Source organism: Takifugu flavidus, chromosome 19, assembly GCF_003711565.1.
Source record: "Takifugu flavidus isolate HTHZ2018 chromosome 19, ASM371156v2, whole genome shotgun sequence".
NCBI classification, from domain to species: domain Eukaryota; kingdom Metazoa; phylum Chordata; class Actinopteri; order Tetraodontiformes; family Tetraodontidae; genus Takifugu; species Takifugu flavidus.
In genome coordinates, this window is record NC_079538.1 from 2,913,807 (window position 1) to 2,932,132 (window position 18,326).

General features: G+C 46.0%; 3 protein-coding genes and 1 pseudogene across 9 annotated transcripts in view; 2 read left to right on the forward strand and 2 right to left on the reverse strand.

Annotated features, from left to right (window-relative positions):
* Window positions 1-442: 442 nt before the first annotated feature.
* Window positions 443-7,691, reverse strand: LOC130515887 (heterogeneous nuclear ribonucleoprotein Q-like; annotated as a pseudogene).
* Window positions 7,692-8,116: 425 nt separating this feature from the next.
* Window positions 8,117-14,875, forward strand: bub1 (BUB1 mitotic checkpoint serine/threonine kinase). 5 transcript variants are annotated; one of them, XM_057016462.1, is made up of 22 exons: window positions 8,118-8,279; window positions 8,367-8,426; window positions 8,546-8,687; window positions 8,766-8,962; window positions 9,569-9,609; window positions 9,692-9,762; window positions 9,844-9,893; window positions 10,047-10,745; window positions 10,858-10,898; window positions 10,971-11,090; window positions 11,227-11,337; window positions 11,577-11,658; window positions 11,813-11,894; window positions 12,008-12,194; window positions 12,277-12,340; window positions 12,559-13,262; window positions 13,329-13,429; window positions 13,511-13,672; window positions 13,777-13,934; window positions 14,019-14,196; window positions 14,285-14,391; window positions 14,529-14,875. In XM_057016462.1, the coding sequence occupies exons 1-22, from the start codon at window positions 8,257-8,259 to the stop codon at window positions 14,725-14,727; spliced, it is 3,579 nt and encodes a 1,192-aa protein (XP_056872442.1). In that variant the 5' UTR covers window positions 8,118-8,256; the 3' UTR covers window positions 14,728-14,875. The 5 variants fall into 5 exon arrangements, with proteins under 5 accessions (XP_056872445.1, XP_056872442.1, XP_056872444.1 ...); XM_057016464.1 differs by having other exon boundaries at window positions 12,008-12,185; XM_057016463.1 differs by having other exon boundaries at window positions 9,695-9,762.
* Window positions 14,876-15,212: 337 nt separating this feature from the next.
* Window positions 15,213-17,530, forward strand: LOC130515889 (lactoylglutathione lyase-like). 2 transcript variants are annotated; one of them, XM_057016471.1, is made up of 7 exons: window positions 15,213-15,231; window positions 15,523-15,671; window positions 16,158-16,240; window positions 16,367-16,507; window positions 16,581-16,648; window positions 16,842-16,931; window positions 17,276-17,530. In XM_057016471.1, exons 2-7 carry the CDS (start codon window positions 15,600-15,602, stop codon window positions 17,368-17,370), a joined length of 549 nt encoding a protein of 182 aa, XP_056872451.1. In that variant the 5' UTR covers window positions 15,213-15,231; window positions 15,523-15,599; the 3' UTR covers window positions 17,371-17,530. The 2 variants fall into 2 exon arrangements, with proteins under 2 accessions (XP_056872451.1, XP_056872450.1); XM_057016470.1 differs by lacking the exon at window positions 15,213-15,231 and having other exon boundaries at window positions 15,345-15,671.
* hey2 (hes-related family bHLH transcription factor with YRPW motif 2) overlaps window positions 16,959-18,326 on the reverse strand; it is a 2,684-nt gene continuing 1,316 nt past the window's right edge. For both annotated transcript variants that reach the window (XM_057016468.1, XM_057016469.1), the window contains exon 5: window positions 16,959-18,326. This exon is cut by the window's right edge and continues 96 nt beyond it. In XM_057016468.1, the coding sequence (XP_056872448.1) occupies window positions 17,950-18,326 (377 nt within the window). In that variant the 3' untranslated portion in view covers window positions 16,959-17,949.

Consider the following 18,326-nt stretch of genomic DNA (forward strand, 5'->3'; position numbering starts at 1 on the left):
ATGTAAGTATATAGCATTTAAAAGAATCTTCTTAACAAGTTTATATCGAGGGATATTCAGGCCGATATCAAACCTTAAAATCCTCCAAAATAATCCATTTTTCTCCGTTATTTTGATCCGCTGTGGCTAAGAGTTAAATGAATGACATTAAAATTAGATTATGAACTTTACTGTCACATGGGTCCATCCTAGTGGTGCTGAGGGAGTGACACACGCTTTTTCCTCTTCAGGGATTCGAACCAACTACCTACCGGTCATGCAGTTTCTTTTCTTTATTGACCAATGGAGATTTATTCAGTGTCCTTTAGTTCATTATTGTTTTCCCTGCATAACTGGCAACCCGTGCTTCCATCACTAATTGATGTTTTTCACATTAATATCTCATAATTACTATTTATAAAGATTTCTAACTCAAATCTACAAAAGAAAATGACAGCTGTCAGCAGGTTCAAGTCAAAACTTTATTACAAAAATAGGTGTAACTCAACTCGCTGTACAATATAAAACAATTCATTTGCAAAATGCAAAACATACTTGTTAAAAAAGAAACATTCATGACAGAAACATGTAATCAGGCTCGATCACAGCAGGTCAAAGAAAAGAAAAGTTTCACATTCAAAAGCTTCGTCACATGATACAGAGAATTGAACGTTATGTACAACTGACACTCATTTCCTACACTTCCCACAATGCCTTTCAGTCCTGAACGCCTATACTTTTGGACAAAGAGACTGAACCAGAGTCAGATGTGTCCAACCATCCCTGCTGATTCATCCGCCCCTGAAAATAGTCCCTGACAAATTTTCCTCCTCTCTGATGACATCCGCAAACTTTTGACCTGTCAGCAGTTTAACATGAAACTTGGCTTACACATAGTGTTTTAATAGCCTCAAAAAAGGTTAAAGTGACACTGGTTTATAAGAAATTACACAGCTGTAACATTTTAAATCAGAACCTGATCCCGACATTTTAATTGATTCTTGTTTCCTGTTACTGTTGCATTACTTTCCTGCAGAGTCTCCCGTAGATTGAGTGAATGTTCTAAAATCAGACATTAGATCTGATGACATTTGTTAACTGGATGGATGAAGTTGTTCTTCTGTCACCAGACTTTAACCAGAGAAATGCATAAAACCTTTTTTCCATCATGGAAGACTAAAGTAATGCTGGTTTCACGCAGCCGTCCCTCCGTGCACGTCTGCATCTTTGGACTGAAACTACTTTACTTTGTTGAACATTGTGGAAAATATTGATCAGCTCAAATATTCAATTAACACAAACCCAAACAATTACATTTCCAGAAAGAATGCCTGACCTATAAAATACCGAAACATTTTAACTTCAAATATGACATAAAGGTTTAAACTTTAAAGCAGAAATGTGTTGGACATTAAGGCCTCAGAGGAAACATGATGGTTCCAACAGTTTAGACTCAAACACGTGGTCTTTAGCTTTAGCAGCTTTAGCTCTGCTCTCACAAAGTTTCCCATGATGCCGTGCGGCCTGACACCAGCGTGGAAGCTGGTCTGGGAAGTATGTTGAGGGTTGGGCGTCTCCTGTAACAGAGGAGCGACCCTGATCTCCATAAAACCTTTCAAATTTCTCCCGCGAACCTTCCTGAAACTGTAGTGGGCGGAGCTTATGATCATCACCTGTGCTCATCAGGTGTTTGAGCCTAAACTGTCGATCATGGTTGAGGTGAAACTTGATCATTTTCAGCGTGGTGATGCCACTCCACAGTCGTGACCTGGCGACATTCCACCAGTGAGATCACAACCGCTACGGGCGAGTTACCGCCGCCAGAACGGGCGCTCGCCGCTCTGCGCTGCCATTTTTGGATGAATTCGAGGGCTTCCGCGTGTCGCACATCAGCACGTTTCCATTTGACACAGCAGAGTATCTGTACGGTCCCAGAGCAACAAACTGAAATGTGAAATTCCTGCATTGTGACGCTTCACGAAGACAAACATCAGGTCCCACACGAGTGCACGCCGGTCCAGCGAGGCTCAGGCTCGGGTCCGACACGCCAGCTTCTTGAAACGTGGTGAAAGACAGTCTGGAAGGGAGCGCTGAGTCAGCTGACCTTACCGTCTGCATCCAGCGGCAGCCCGCGGCGTGACACCAAATGCTGCTCCTGCTCTTCACGGCGACGCGTCAGGCCCGGCCTCGACCCCGACACCCTGCTAGTCAGGTAACAAAAGGAAGCAATTAGAGAAAAGAGCCGTGTCCAGGTGAACAAACACAGGAGAAACTGCACAACGCGCACTCAACCCCCCCCCACATGCACATGGCGATGCATTAGAATGAATAATTAGCCTGTTTGGCTCGTAAACAGGTGAAAATGCAGAGTCAGGCAGAGAAGAATGGCAGCCATCAGTTAACACACACACACACTACAAGCAGCTCATGCACGGTCCCCCCAACAACAGCAAACCTCCAGATAAACATGCAAGATTAGTATCCAGGCCTTCAACCACTAGGTAGATCCTTCTGGGACAAGGAAAAGCTTCAGAAAAACCAAATTGTGCTTTAAATCCTTCTAACCAGCCGCTAACCAGGGGGTTCTACGAGACTCCGAGGGGGCGGGGCTTAGTTTGGACGCTGCGTTACGTGAATTTCGACACCAATTTGTGGATGTTTTGGGTCATGAGAGGAACTCGATGAGGATGTCACTACATGTACAGCACTCGAGAAGGTGATTTGGAATTTGATGACATGCATGGTGACACTGTACCATGTGACCAACAATCGGCCAACCTCTGTCCATTTCCTTCCACAAGGAGCTTTTAAAATTTGAAGGCAATTTGAGGAGAGAATTTGCCGAAACATGAATTTGCAACACAATTTGAAGGTTTTTGTACACGTGTGCGTGTATGTTTATTAAAGCAGACAAACAGCAAAGAATACAAGCCAAAATGTAAAGCCAAAAACAGGACTGCTACGGTCCCCTTCTCTTTTCTTCTCAATAACAAGACACGTATTACTGTGACAGTACAAATTGTATTTTCATTTGTTTTAAGTACATGTTTAGGAGACAGATGCTTTGTTGCTGTTATCTACTTAAAACATGGAAACCAGAATGTCTAAAAACATACATAAAGCTATAGCCAAATAGACAGCTGAAGCACATAATTGCATCTAAAAAAATTTTTCTTCAACCTTTATGGAAAAGTGTTTAAACGACCATCTCTTTAAAAAAATGAAAAAGAAAAGCAGTTCGCCAGAAACAGGTGGGAGTGACTACTGTTTGGAGTCCAAGCTGATTATTAAAATATGTACAAAAAGATGCCAGATGTCACCAATTTGGAGGAAAACAAAAAAGCCCACAGGCAACCAGATGGGTGTGAGGGCCAATCGGATCAAGTCTCTAAATAAAAAAGACAAAAACCAAAAACATTTTGATACCAAAGCCCTACTGGTTTACTTCCACTGCTGCCCAAAAGAATCCTGATAAAATTCCTGGTTGTCGGATTTGTAACCGGAATAGTTACCAGAATGATCACCACCTTGGAGCGGTTGCTGAGCAATGGGTTGAGAGCCCCAGTTCTGATTATTGGTCTGGCGACGCTTGGAATCTGGCTGGTTGTGCCCGTCAGCTTTGCGCTTTCCTCCTACATTTCCACCGCGGCCACCCCGAGCACCACGTACCCCTCCTCGTCCTCTCGGCTGCATGACGACTCCTCCTCCTCCTCCTCTGGTGCCGCGCCCGCCGCGAGATGGTCCCGATCCGCCGCGCTGGGAGAAGCTGGCCCTCCCTCTGGGTGCCCCGGCGCCGCCTCGTCCTCTGGCCGGAGACGTCCCGCCACGCGCGCCTCTGCTGCCACCTCGCCCTCGGGCCGGGGCCTGGAAGTCATCGTACCCGTAGTACGGGTCGTCGTAGCCGCCACGGTAGTTGTGATAGTCATAGCCGTAGTAGTCGTAGTAGTCCTCGTACGCGTAGTAGTCGGGAGGGTAAGCGTAGCCTCCCCGGTTACCCCCTCGACCCCGGCCTCTCACAGGGGGAGGCATGTGAGGAGGAGGGTAGTAGTAATAATCATCATACCTGAGACAGCAACAAGAACAACATTTAGCGGTACAACAATCGCTTTCTTGCTCTCATCCAACCGGCGTGTGAAAACGTGCTCGTCTGGCAACGCGACGCCTGAACTGAATTTTAAAAAAGCAGGCGGGGTGTCTTACATCTGAGTTTTGGCTGCTTGCCTCTGAGCTTTACGCTCCTTCCGTTTCTGATCTGGAGGTTTGGCAAAAACAATCTCAATTGGCTCCCCCTCCAGCTCCTTGCCATTCATCTCCTCCAGGGCCTGAAGGAAGCACATCAGGTGTTCACCTACCTGCAGCGGCTCCATCATCGTACTGAAAAAGGGGAGACCTACCTTCACAGCACCGTCCCTCTCCTCAAAGTGGATGAAGGCGTAGTCTTTGAGTTTCTTTACCCGCTCCAAATTTCCATACTCACTGAAGGACTTCTCAAGGATCTCCTCCGTGACACTGTTGGCGAGGTTTCTGACAAACAGCACTTTAACCTGCAAGGTCGACAGCTACAGGTTATGGACCATAACGATCACAGCCGTGCAGTCTGTGTTTGGACTGGTCATCTGACTGGTTCCTAGCTACAGACCGATCGGTCAGCCTAAACACACACCCTCCGAGCTTAAACGTGCACCCACCTTGGCCATGACCTCTGGGTCGGGGTCTTCCATGGGGTCAGCCCACTCCACAGTCACCATGTTGCCCCACACTTTGACCTTTCCGCTCATGAGCCGGCGGCGAGCCTGAGCAGCCGTTTTGTGGTCTTCATACTCGAGGAAGCAGAAGCCTCTGTTCTTACTCTTGTCCTGAGGTTGAAGGTAGAGTATGACGTCACTGAGGCCCTCTGGAAGAAACAGAAGAGCCAGTAGATACGCAAGAACCAGACTCGGGTCTATGACTGCTTCTTGCAAATGAAGTCTTTTACCTGTAACTTTAGAAAACTCCTCAACAATCTGCTCCTTTGTTTTGCTTTTAGGAATTGAGCCAACAAATAGACGGTTGTTGGCGACGGATATACACACTCCAATCTGCAATCTGCTTTCCAGGACGAATCTCATGATTATTACACTGTTAAAAGAATAAATAAAATCATTCTTTCTTTACAGCAGACATCTGATGTAACAGATTTTGTTTCTTAAAAAAAATAAAAAACGATTAGAGAAAACTACATAAACCCCAAGAAGGGTAATAATCCACATGCGAGTTTTCCCGTTTGAACCTTTGACAAACTTTTTCCCAGTTCTGGCCGGAGTTCTCACCAGCTTCACAGCCTCCTGAGCTGCCTCTTTGCTGCAGAACGTGACAAAGGCGTAGCCCCTGTTCAGACCACTGAGGGGGTCCATCATTAGCCTTAAGTCCCAGATGGGACCGGCTTTCTCAAACAGAGGAACCAGCTCGTCTTCAAACAAGTCCCGGGGAATCTTTCCAACAAAGATCTGAAGATGGAAGGATGGAGAGGAAAAACCTACGTTGTTCACAAAGATTTTATAACAAAAACAGTCTACATTCAAGCGATTACATGGACATAGAGCAATAAAGGCAATAACAAGAGGAGTGTGTTTCATACCTCTGTTCCAACCGGTGGTTGGGATCCTGTGTACACAGAATCCGGAGGGGGACCCCCGTACTTCCGCTGGCCTGTTGTAACATCAAGTGTGTACTCCGTTCGGTCCAAAAGCGCCTTGATTTTAGCTTCATCTGGTCCTTTGGAGGAATCTGACACTTTTGTCCCCTGTTTCTCTCGCTGTCTGTACGTCTTCATCACACCACACAGAAAGGCACTTTTGTTCTGCAATAAAAGCAAGCGATGAGCTTCGTGTCCACTGCTCCAAACACCCCAAACGGTCACTTTTTCAGGTGGATTTACTGACTTGAACATGTGACAGGTCACTCTCTTTGAACTGGACCAGCACTTGGAGAGCACCCTCTTCATTGAACTCTTTCAAAGCTTCAATAGCTCGTTCATCCAAATCACTATGAGCTACAAGGCCTGATTAACAGAGGGAGAGAGGTCAAATCAACAGGCTGTCAACAGAAAGAAAGGGGACAAATTTAGATCTGAGGAAACTATTATCAACATTGTAACTGAATTTCAATGGGTCGTATTTGGATCGTGCCAGGGATCTTAGTGGTGCACCTCGTACTCAACAAGTGCAACTTTTAACAAAAATAAAATAAAGTGAACTCAAAGGTAGGGCGTTTGGCCCGTCATACGGGTGTATATGAAGAGATTGGTAGTCTGGTTGGGGTACCTACAGCTCGGCTACACCAGCGACAGCACCGCAGCTGCTCTATTGTCAGTGTCTCAGCACAACAGATGGCTTCACTCAGCCTTATAACCCACACCTCAATCACAATCTGTGCACACCAACAGCAACTGGCCATGCAAACCCAGAGTATTCCAGGTTATAGCCAGTGGGACACAAGAAACAAATGACATCCTTCTATCATTAAACTAGGTGTGAAGATCAGCAGAGGTTAAATTAAAAGTATTATCATTCTAAAGTGCTCAAATAACTTTACACTTAAAGTTAATTTAAAGTTGTACAGATAAATGATAAGGTCTTTTTGTTCAACAATCCTTGAAAATAAAGTCTTGGTCTAGATTAGGGTCATTTAAACTAAATTCTGATGACATGACAGAAGGACCCAAACAGTCTGAGGACCGCTGTCCTGCACAGGTGGACAAACAGAAAGGTGTGTTTACCTGCTACGTAAAGTTCATCCAGCTTCTCGGCCACGTTCTGAGGTAATCCAGCTTCCAGTAAGGCTGGAAAGTGTTCCGAACGGGTCACGGCCGCTGTAGTGTCCATCGGCTCTTCGGTGCCGTTCCCGTTAACGTGATCGGTGGCCATGTCTCCGGACATCTATGTGGACCATAGTGACAGTCATGTAATAAAGCTATTATTACAACAACAGTGTCAAATTGTGGAAGTGATGTTTATTTTGGCGCCATCTTTCAGAACGCCACTTCAGAACTGTAAACTTGGGCCACCGTATTGCGTGTCCACACACGAAAATTAGACAAATAATTACCAAACGCCAGACTGAGCTGTCGTTTTAAAGGAAAACTGAGCACAGAAATTCCCGGAAACGTATTGCAGTGTCACAAAACAAATGGTCAGTCATGTAGAAAAACAGGTATTTACAACAACACCACGCCTCTGGGGGCTAACGGCAGCTAGCTACAGGGTTCGTGTGTATTAAAGGCCGCACTTTGTGGAATCTGGCTGTTATAGGATGTGGTCGGGAGCTACTTTACCAGAACAAAATCCTGGTGGGCATTGTCCTGTAATCAGTCCGAATCACTAACCCTCCCACTAAGCCTAACCAATCTGTTAAATCCATACTCAATGAAGTCGGGCCCATCTATCAAAGTGCCGGCTAACCACATTCACGAGCACCTTAGAGGCTAGCACAGATCTCTCCGGGAACACACTAAACATTAGCAAATGTTGTCTCAACGGGACGAAGGCCCGGTCGGCTTGCTACACACTCACCACGTGAAGCTAAATTTGGAAGCACGGTGTAAGTCCGCCGTGGTGAATGTGGTTTATATAAAAGAAACGTCCACACCGGTGCTTTTCGGGATGGTTTCTGTGCTCCCGGTCAAACAAAATGGCGGCGACGTAACATCGCTAGCTCCGCTTGTCGACTGCTTCTACGGGGTTACCCGAAAGCTCCATCACGGGCTCCTCGGATTTCTTACATCCGGTCAGAATGAAAACAAATTATTTTAATTTTAATATACTGATTTGGCAACAACACAGTTATGAACACAACATCACTTGCAACTTTACTACTGTTTTAACCAGAGCAATTATTTCATTATTTGCTGTGCTGGTGGGTCTTGGCACTTTCTTTGATGTTAGATTTTTCCAAATCGGGACGTGTTTTAAAATGTGACAACAAATGCATTATGCACAAAAAACCAAAACACAGTACATATTTCAAAATAAATGTTAATCTGGGGAGAATTATAATTGCAACCAACTCCTCATTTGTAAAACCACCACTCGGACACTAGGGGGCGAAATAACACCCACACACCGGAAAAGAAGAAGAGTTGAACGACCCCATTGGCTGAGCGGGAAAATTTAAACGTAACACCGTCGAGAGGAGGCGCATCGAAGCAAAATTAGAATCCTCCCGATAACCAGGTTGGGGACAAATTATATGTAACCACTGATTAAATTTGTCAATGCCACTTTTGTAAAGCACTGTAAAATGGATATCAACGCCTGGGTCGAGTAAGTCAACACTAGCTTGTTATCAATAATAGCCGGTGTGCTACCTTGACTACAACTGTTGCTTAACAATACTTTCGTTTAAACTAGATGTTTTGAAAAAAGGTTGAGCACGTATACGGGAGATGATCCACTGGATCAATGGGATAAGTGAGTACTTTGGCGTCACCGAGGCAGCCGGTGTTTTTACCCTGATGTCATGTCAATGCATTTTAACATAACTTATTCCATGGTTGAGACAATATTTACGCGCGTTGCTTCATTGCCAGGTTTGTAGATTATCTTGAGCAGAGGATACCTGAGGACGACCGTCGTGAGATATCTCAGGTGTTTGACAGCCTTGTGCAGAGGTTTTTGACTGTTGAGAGATACTCGGACGACATCAGATATGTGAAGTACTGCATCAAATGTGTAAGTGATTGAAATACTGCACCATTGTGCACAGCCGGTTTGCAGAACCATAAACATATATTGTGTTCTGTCCTATAGGCGAGTTTTTACCAGGACCCCACTGCTCTGTACACCTATGTTTACAGTAAAGGGGTCGGCCACAGGACTGCTGCCCTCTACGTGACCTGGGCACAGCACTTTGAACGCAGAGGGATGTATGAAGAGGCAGACGCCGTCTACCAGAAAGCTGTGAAGAACCAAGCCCAGCCAGCTGAGACTGTTCTCAATGAATACAGGTAACAGATAAATGTGAATGACAAGAGCTTTAAGTTAGGGATGTCCGGCCTACTGATGTTTTCAGCCCATATTGGCATTGAAATGTGGTATTGGATACTTTTTTGGTACTTTGTTATGGTTTAAGAGATATTTATCTTTATGGGACACGACTGTTAATGATTTAGTTTTGGGGGGGAAATTCCAGATACATCATTATTGGCTGATATAAGTATCAGAACTAAAGGTTTAGACGTCAGATAAAAAAGGCAATACTGTATCGATCATTCCTACTTTAAATGATCATTTCAGTGCAGCATGGGCCCATACAACTCCACAATCATACTCCAGGTCCAATGAGGAGCAAACATGTTATTTTGTCCCCTTATTTTAGCTACACTGAAAATGGTGACTGACCTAAAAGTAAAAACACATGTCTGTTGCATGAGCTCTAAAGCACCTTTCTGTTCCCACGTTACTGTGGTTATGCTAAAATTATTTTTATTTTTAAATGATTTTCTTTAAAGAATACTACTTTCTAAATCACAAACAGTGTCCTGCTATTTCCTGTCGTGATTAATGTTGTTCTGCTTTGAAATGTTAATCCGATGCAAAAATCTGATCTGCAGGCAGTTTCAAACAAGAACCAAACCCAAGACTTCAAGCTCTGGTAAATGAACTTTTGTTTCTAGTCTCTTCTGTGTTGGCCTTATCAAAGTATTTTTCAATAATTCTTTATTAATTTTTCTTAGCAGAAAGCAGAAACCCTTTACAAAATTCTCATGTAACCAATCAGCTGATGTCTCACCAAGAGCAACATAAGGTGTGGTTTTGATTTTATTTAAACCATTACATATTCTCTATTGTAATTTTCAATAAATGACTAATTCATGTCCTGTTTCAGGCCTCTGGGGACTGTTCTTTCAAACATCCCACCATTGAAACCATTGTCACGTAAGTAAGATTGATCATTATAGTACCTGGGTCGCCAGTAGATGTGTGATGTGATGACAAGTAACAATAAAAAAGTCGGTGCTTTAATGTACATCAACCGTTTGAGATTTTTCTTCTCCCGAGCTTGGTCTGACTGTGTTTTTTTGTCTGTAGAGTTTCCCGCTCTGAGACTTCTGGGACCATTAACTCCAGCCAGAGCTCCAACGTTCAGTTTGTGTCCGAGTACCTGAAGGATGAGCTGCTCTGTGAGGGGTCCGAGTTGTGTTTCGAGGAGGTCCGAGCGGCGAAATACTTCCGTAAACTGGAGGAGCAACAGGATGATCAGACAGTAGATGTTTTGTTTGCAGAAGAGCAGTTTATGAGGGTGGAGGAGGAGAACTTCATGAGCATGAGAGATGCACTGGGGACGATCAAGCAGGCTCTGGGGGGTGTAAAGAGCCACATGGGGCAGACAGCTGTAGTGGAAACATCTGCTGCCATGAACATTAATCCTACTCAGCATTCCACCGGGCCTCCTCAGTTATCCAGTCGGCGCAGCAGCCGGCGCTCGCTCGGTTTGAGGCTGCTCACTGAGCCCACCTTCATCCACGAGGCCCTTGCTGTCGTCCCTGACCAATATCAGGAGGAGAGAAAGGTCACATCCTCTGACCCTGATGAGAGACTGTGTCATCCAGCTCTAACTGACAGGAGTGTCCGGTCACCCACATCTGCACCGACGTCTGCATCTACGGAACCGTCACCTGTTCTTCAGGCAGCTGCGGCAGAACAGATGGCTCCGTCACTGCGGGGGGTCTCATCTACTGAGAAAGTTCTCCTTCAGGAGGACCCAGAGATCAACACTGCTGTAGCCCAGTGAGTCAATATCCTGGTTATACCGTGACAGGGAGGAGAAAGAATCTGGTTATCCTGGGACATGGAGTTTTATATTCTAATTTCTCCTCTCCATCCCCACCCCTCTCTTTAGGGATGTGGCATGTCTCCCTGAACCCGACGACAGACTCAACAGTAAGTACACCAGGTGATCAGATTGTCGTAACAAAAGAATGCAGGCGTGATCAATCTGTCTGTGTGTCTCAGTGTCACAGGGTGGGACCGGTAACCTTTCTCACATTACTCCCAACACATCACTGGGTTTTGTTCAGGCCACACCATCACGGGTGCTGCCGTCTCCTACAGTCAACACACGGGAAGCTCTGGGTGAGCGTCGCCCACTCGCCACCCTCCACACCCACTTTCTTTTCTCACTGGTTTCTCCTCAGTGCCACCCTGTCTAGATGCTGTGTGTCTCTTCAGTTTTCTCAGTCAAGAACCTTTCTGGTTTTGTGTCATCCAGATGTTATCATGGACATGTTCCAGGCGCCAACCCTCCTCGAGGACCCGTTCAACAAAACATCGGCTTTTCCCTCGTCAGAGGTGGAGGCCGAACCGGCCCCACTTAAACATGGTGATGATACACCTTCTTGTTTATCGGCTAAAATAAAGACCGCTTTTCATTTCATTTGTTCCACCTGTCGATGTACAAACAGACATTTCTGAGCTTTTCTTCAACCAGCCACTGGGAAAACTCAGTGTCTGTAAAAGATTCTTTGTTCCTCCTCAGGAAATTCTGCTCTGTGTCAGGGGAACAAGATAAGCTGAAAAAGTTGAACTGTAAGTTTAATGAAATTGTTCTGTTTTCTGAAGGAGGGGACTCGTATTTCACTAAGCCCCGCGCTGCTGCCTCGTTTACTATCTTCCAGGATGAACAAGACAAAGAAAACATCAGGTAGACTCAATCTTTTAGGACTTCTTTTAGCTTCATCATGAGTGATTCCCCTAAAATCTACCTAGATAACGGAGGTGGAGGTGATGTTATTCTACCACCTCTTACTCCGGTTTATGTCTTCTCCTGATCTTCTAATGTGTTTGTCTCTCTTCAGTGCCGCTGCTCCTCATCCTTCACTCAGCAAATCTAAACCAATCAAAGCTCTGGCTGAGATACGGCAGGTTAAAAAATCAAACGTGAGTGTGAAGAAAGCACCTGTCTGCTAGTTTTCCTCTGTCACTGCACAGATTAGATGGAGATTTCTAGATCTGGGAGCAATATTTTTGTTTCTACGATTGATTGAATTTAGGAGACGCCTCCTGAGCTGATGCCGGACGAGAGCACCATGTGGGGGGCCCGCTACAACTCCCTCAACTCCCTGGCAGCGTGTCCCAACAGCACCACCGACTTCGCCATGTTGGCCCAGTGTGTGTCCACACCGTTCGCATTCAAGACGCCTCACAGCAGCAACTTCTTCCAGGATGAAGGTACAACAGGTGATCACACACACACGTGCGTGTGCAAACACGTGCATGTTCTTCATTTCTGACAACTCTTCTCTGTTTTCTGTCTGAACAGAGAACAGCGGTGGTGGTGACGGTGATGACGACGAATTTATGAGACGTCAACCGAAAAAACTCAGGTGGGTGACCTGGCCTCGACCTTACCTGACCCTGACCCCAGACTCCTTGTAATGGAATGATTGGAAATTGCACTCGTGTTTTTACTTCACGTCTTTTTCCTGTTGGTGTTTACTAAAAGGTTAATCTTCCAGTTTAAGAGTATTTTGATGCTGAGCCTGTTTTTGTTTATACGTCACCGCTATTTTCTGATCAATAATAATGGATTTGTGTCCTTCAGCCCCATCATGGAGCAGAGTCCAGCTGAAGAAACTGCCATCAGTCACATGGCCCTGCCCTCTGACAGGCTCGGGACCATTGTAGGTGAGGGTCTTGCCTCAGCCCAGCTCTGCTCGACCTCCTCCACCACCCTGGTGCAGGCTCCGCCCCCTGGTGTGTTGTCCTTCAGAGACCAGACCATCTCCACCAGGACTACATTGGACACAGACCAAGAGCAGCCCCCCAAGTCCAAGAGTCCATTTTCAATCAAGAGAGAACCATTCAAGATACTGGAGGATCTGGATGAACCGGCCCAGAATCCAGTCGGTGATGTTCCCATGAGTCCAGAGGGGACCCTCAAACCTGACTGGCTCAGCATCGGGAGCCCTGAGGTTCCACCGGAAACTGACCTGGATGCTTTCCTGAGCCCATGTCGGCCAAAGCGCGCTGATGTGCCCATGACCCCAGAACCACCGCTCTGCACAGCTGTACCCATGAGCCCAGCAACGGCGCCGCAGTCAGACGGAGGCCGGTGCTTGGACGTGTCCATGAGTTCACCAACGCCGGCACGTGCGGCCGGCCCACCACTGGTGTCTGACCCATGGGACAATGATCTGATCTCAGATTTGCTGTCGGCACTCACTCCGCCGCTACCCTCTCACCCTCATTACATCACCTGGTCCTGCAACATGCCCGCCATCAGCCCGCGGATGACCATCACCATGGGTACGGCGGCTCTCGCTGTGAAATCATTCCTGTCGGTTTCCAGTTTAATCATTTTCTTGGTTATAGGTAAAGCATCTCTAAGAGTCGACTGCATCCTTGGAGAAGGAGCCTTCGCCACCGTGTATCAGGCCACCAACCCTGCGACCTTAGAGAAGGTGGTGTTGAAGGTACGAGGGGGCGGAGTCACATGTGTGCATCCAGCTGCAGCAGAGACCTACCTTCAGCGTCTTTGTCCCCTGTCCCTGCAGGTCCAGAAACCGGCCAATCCCTGGGAGTTTTACATCAACACCCAGCTGGACGCTCGGCTGCAGCCCCACACACGTCACCTCTTCAGCAACATCCGTTCAGCTCACCTGTTCAATAACGGCAGCGTTCTGCTTGCTCAGCTCCACAATTACGGCACCTTGCTGGTTGGTATCTGCCGCCACGTCACGTTAATGACAGAACGTTTACTGACATCACAGTTTCCACATTGCTTTGATGTGGTGTTCTGGCTTTTTGACTCCGCCCCCAGAATGCAGTGAACATCTACAAAACCCTGAGTGAGAAGCTGATGCCGCAGCCGCTTGTTATGTACCTGGCTACCTGCATCCTGACCATGGTGGAGCAGCTGCACGCCATCCACATCATCCACGCTGACATCAAACCTGACAACTTCCTACTGGGAGAGAGGTCGGCGCCATGTCTCTGTCACCCCCACCATACGAACCAGCATGAGCTCCCACAGAGGCCGTCATCGTGTTCTGTGTGCTTCAGGTTCCTGGAGAACAGGTGCTTTGAGCCAGAGAACTTGGACCACGGCCTCGTCCTCATTGACCTCGGCCAGAGCATCGACCTGGATCTTTTCCCAGAGGGCACCGCGTTCACTGCCAAGTGCCTGACATCAGGCTTCCAGTGCACTGAGATGCTGAGTGGGAAACCATGGAATTACCAGGTGAAAGCACCCTCCCCCCTGCTAACAGCACCTGTCAGGGAACTGTCAGTCAAGTGTGTGTGTGTGTGTGTGTGTGTGTGTGTTTCAGACGGATTACTTTGGAGTTGCAGGGACGGTTCACTGCATGCTGTTCGGGACCTACATGCAGGTGACAAATGATGGCGGCGTGTGGAAGACCAACGGTGTCTTCAGAAGGTACAACGCATCGCCGACAACAAAACAGCCTCCAAAAATCAAAAAAATAAATTTATATATAAAGTTTAAAAGGAGTACAAACTGAGTCCTTAAGGTTGTTTATAATTGAGGATGATGAAAATATACTGCTTCTGCAGAATTCCTCACAGCGACCTGTGGCAGGAGTTCTTCCACGTTCTTCTGAACGTTCCGGACTGTTCCGGGCTGCCAAGCCTGCGGGGCCTGCGTGGGAAGCTGACGTCGGTCCTGCAGCAGGACTACAGCAACAAACTCGGCACGTTGAAGAGTCGTCTGGTGGTTCAGCTGCTGGAGCGCCGGAAAGCAGCCGCAAAATGAGCCACACACACATCAACTCAGACTTGTCAGCGGGTCCAAAATAAACTGTCTTTTTGTTTTTTTTTATCGGCTTTAAAAGTTTTAGATTCCAGAATGATGAACAGTTTTGTTCTCTTTCAGAAAGAATAAAATGGCTAATTTTCACACATTTAAGTGCTTGAACTTTCAGTACATCCCAGCTCTGACACGAATGTTCCAAACACAAAAGGAGGAACTTCATGTTCATGTTTTCTCTCCAACATGTTCAGACCTGCAGCTCCCGCTGAGGCATTCCTCCACCTGAAAGTTCAGTCTCTATTTAAATGCTTTTTAAAGTGTTTTCGTTTTGGTTTTAATGATAAAACCGAACACCTACAAGCATCAGCCATAAAATCACCTCGCGACAACCAACAGATGGTCAGTTTCAGACAGGAGAACGCTCTCTGGTAGCCACGCCCCCTGACAAAAACACCTGGCTTGATGCCTTCACGTGCAGTCGTAAACGTCAACAGCAGGGAGCTACCTGTACGAGATTACGGCACAAATACGTTTGATTTGTTCTTATTTTGGCGTCAGAAAATTAATATTCTTTTCTTATTTATCTGAACGCCAGACCTGGATTGTCTCATTTAATGTGTATCTGGCGTTTTCTTTGGGTTTAGAATATGAATATTAGAATAATATATTCTAAGTAATGACACGCTACTAATCTGCATTGAAATCGTAAAAATTCGTCGACATTATGTAAAATGGGGCTATGAACTATTGAACATATTTATATGCGATCAATTTGGAAATAATCTACAGATTCCACAGGATTTGATCCGAAAAGCATTTTTACGGACAAAACGTGAAGGCAGCCTGGAGGTTTCGATCGGGCCGGTCTCAGAATCATGGCCAGCGGAGATCGACCGACGGACGAGGAGGTGGTCGCCGCCTGTAAAGAAGGAAACCCCGTTACTAAGGTAACGATGGTGCTTATTACCATCCAAGAGGGTTTGTCAGCTGCTGTTGCTGTTAGAAGCGACACAAGCATTTTGTCTGATGCCTGCGGGCCAGACCTCTGAGGGAATGCAGACATGGCGGCCTGAAGAGCCAAAATAGACATTTGACATTTTAAGATTCAAAATTCTGCTGTCAAGTGATAAAAAGGTCTATTGTGGTGTCAAAGATACTGCCAGTAACAGAAAATAATCTCTGATCTTTGAATTAAAAGGAAGTTGGAGAAAAGTGGAATTTTTTTTTTTTACAAAACTTCATATTTTTTATTGTGATGAGTGTTTTCATGTTGGATTATTGATCAATGATGTCTTTATTGGTTAAACTGATTTATTATGAAGCTCATCAAATGATGGAAAATCTCAAAGAAATAGAATTTTGTCATTTTTCCATTCTTATGGTTCCATTGAATTTTGCATTTATCTGACCGATACTTATTGGTGTCATTGCAGGACTACATGATGCAGCAGACGATGTTGAGGGTTAAAAATCCGGCCGCATCTCTGGACTTCTACACTCGAGTCCTCGGCATGACGTCCGTAATCTCTCAATCTTTCCTCTTTTTTCAGGCATTTCTGTGTGATTTTCTGGGATCAAACCACCTCCAGATTACAGATATAATCTGATATCATCTGAGAACAACCGAACATCTGTTTTCCAGCTTGTTGCAGAAGATCGACTTCCCATCGATGCGATTCACCCTGTACTTCCTGGGTTACGAGGAAAGATCAGACATCCCAGCTGATATCAAAGAAAGGACGGCATGGACGTTTTCCCGACGAGCAACATTGGAGCTGACGCAGTGCGTACGAGCACGGAGAAGCCGTGTGATTCTCTACGCTGATGATCAATGCTTTTATTTCTGTGTCTGACAGCAACTGGGGCTCCGAGCTGGATCAATCCTTGTCGTACCACAACGGCAACAAACAACCGCTGGGCTTCGGTGAGACGCTGACAACAACTTTAACTGTCAGGACGTGGCTTTTCTGTCAGATGTTTTTTTTTTTTTTAACATGGAAAGAGCTTTTACTAGTTCTACTACTATTATCAGTGAGGAGGAAAATGATTTAACCATTGTCAAATCAACTGGAGCTCCTCTAAACCTGTGGTTCATGCTGAAATGTTATTTGTTTCAGGTCATATCGGTATTTCTGTTCCTGATGTTGATGATGCCTGTAAATACTTTGAGAAAGAAAAAGTTACATTTGTGAAGAGACCAGATTCAGGTGAGACAACAAAGTTGGCCTCGTAAGTAACTGTTGAATATCATATTTTATTTGCTGGCTTGCCAGAAATGAAAAGAGATTAATAAAGCGCAGTAAAAAGAATCAGAACCAGTGAAGAGCAGATTGAACAGAACCCCGCAGAGGTGATACAGGCCTGAGCCAGTAGGGGGAGCTATGGTGCACATGGTGATTGGCTGATGTGGCGCCATCTTCGTTGAGAAAATCACGGAGGGAAACCTTTGTTGACAGCTGCACCTAGTAAAGATGTTGTGTTCGTGTTCTGGTCTCAGGCCTAAACTATACAGAGCTGTGGTCATGACATCATTGCTTATGATCTCTCTCAGGGAAAATGAAGAATCTGGCCTTCATTCAGGATCCTGATGGATACTGGATTGAGATCTTAAGTCCTGGCAACATGTTCCCTTTAATGTCGCCATGAGTCGGGTGACCTGACCAGCCGCCCTGAAGCGCGCAGCCATCGCAGCCATCTTGTCTTTTTTCAACAATGCTGTTTCTCTTAAAATGCAAAAACATTTGGATCAAACACTCAATCCCTCGATAAACAAATGATAAACAATAAAGATCCTGCGCAACAGGAACAGCCATCTCCTCTTCCTGCCATGACAACAGACAATTGTTTCGAATTAAGATCAGCATTCCACAGCAAAAAAACCCACATCCTATTAAATAATAACTTCATCCAAACCTGTTGGTTAATAAAGAGGAAGCATAAAAAGACAAAAATTGAGCAAAATTGAGACAAGTCGAAATCATAAACATGTTGTTCGGTGGCGTTTTGACAGCAGGCGTGAAAATGCCGTCTGATTTCAACAATCACAAACCGGTGAACCCTAAAAGTGTTCCAGTACCATGTTAACTTTAGCTTTAGCAACCTGTGCACAATGTTAGCGGAGTAATCAGATTTGAGCTAATTCATGCAGAAACGCACTGATGAGGAGCTGTCAAATACTGGCTAAGCTCCGCCTCCCTCCGTAATCTTTGGCACCATTTGGACCAGTCAGAACGCTCCCACCTCTGTTCCCAAGGGTCTGTAAGGTCTACTGGTGGAGGGGGAAGGGAAGATGGGTAATCCACTCAGGCTGACAGGAAGCGATGTTGTGGGAGAGAGGACGGAGGTGGATGGAGAAGGAGAAGAGGAGGAGGACACAGTGGAGCTGGGCTGGCACAACTCTATCAGCCTATAGGGGGCGCCACCTGCATCAGGAGCAGGAGACAACACATTGGGTCCATACAGAGGGCGAATGACAGCAGCAGCCCAGTGATGTGGGTGGAAGGGGGGAGGCTGGGGGGGAAGCCGGTGGGACGTGATGGTGAGGGCGGCAGAGGTGAGGTGTGAGAGGAGGCGGGCCTGAAGGGGATCACACGCATCCAGGC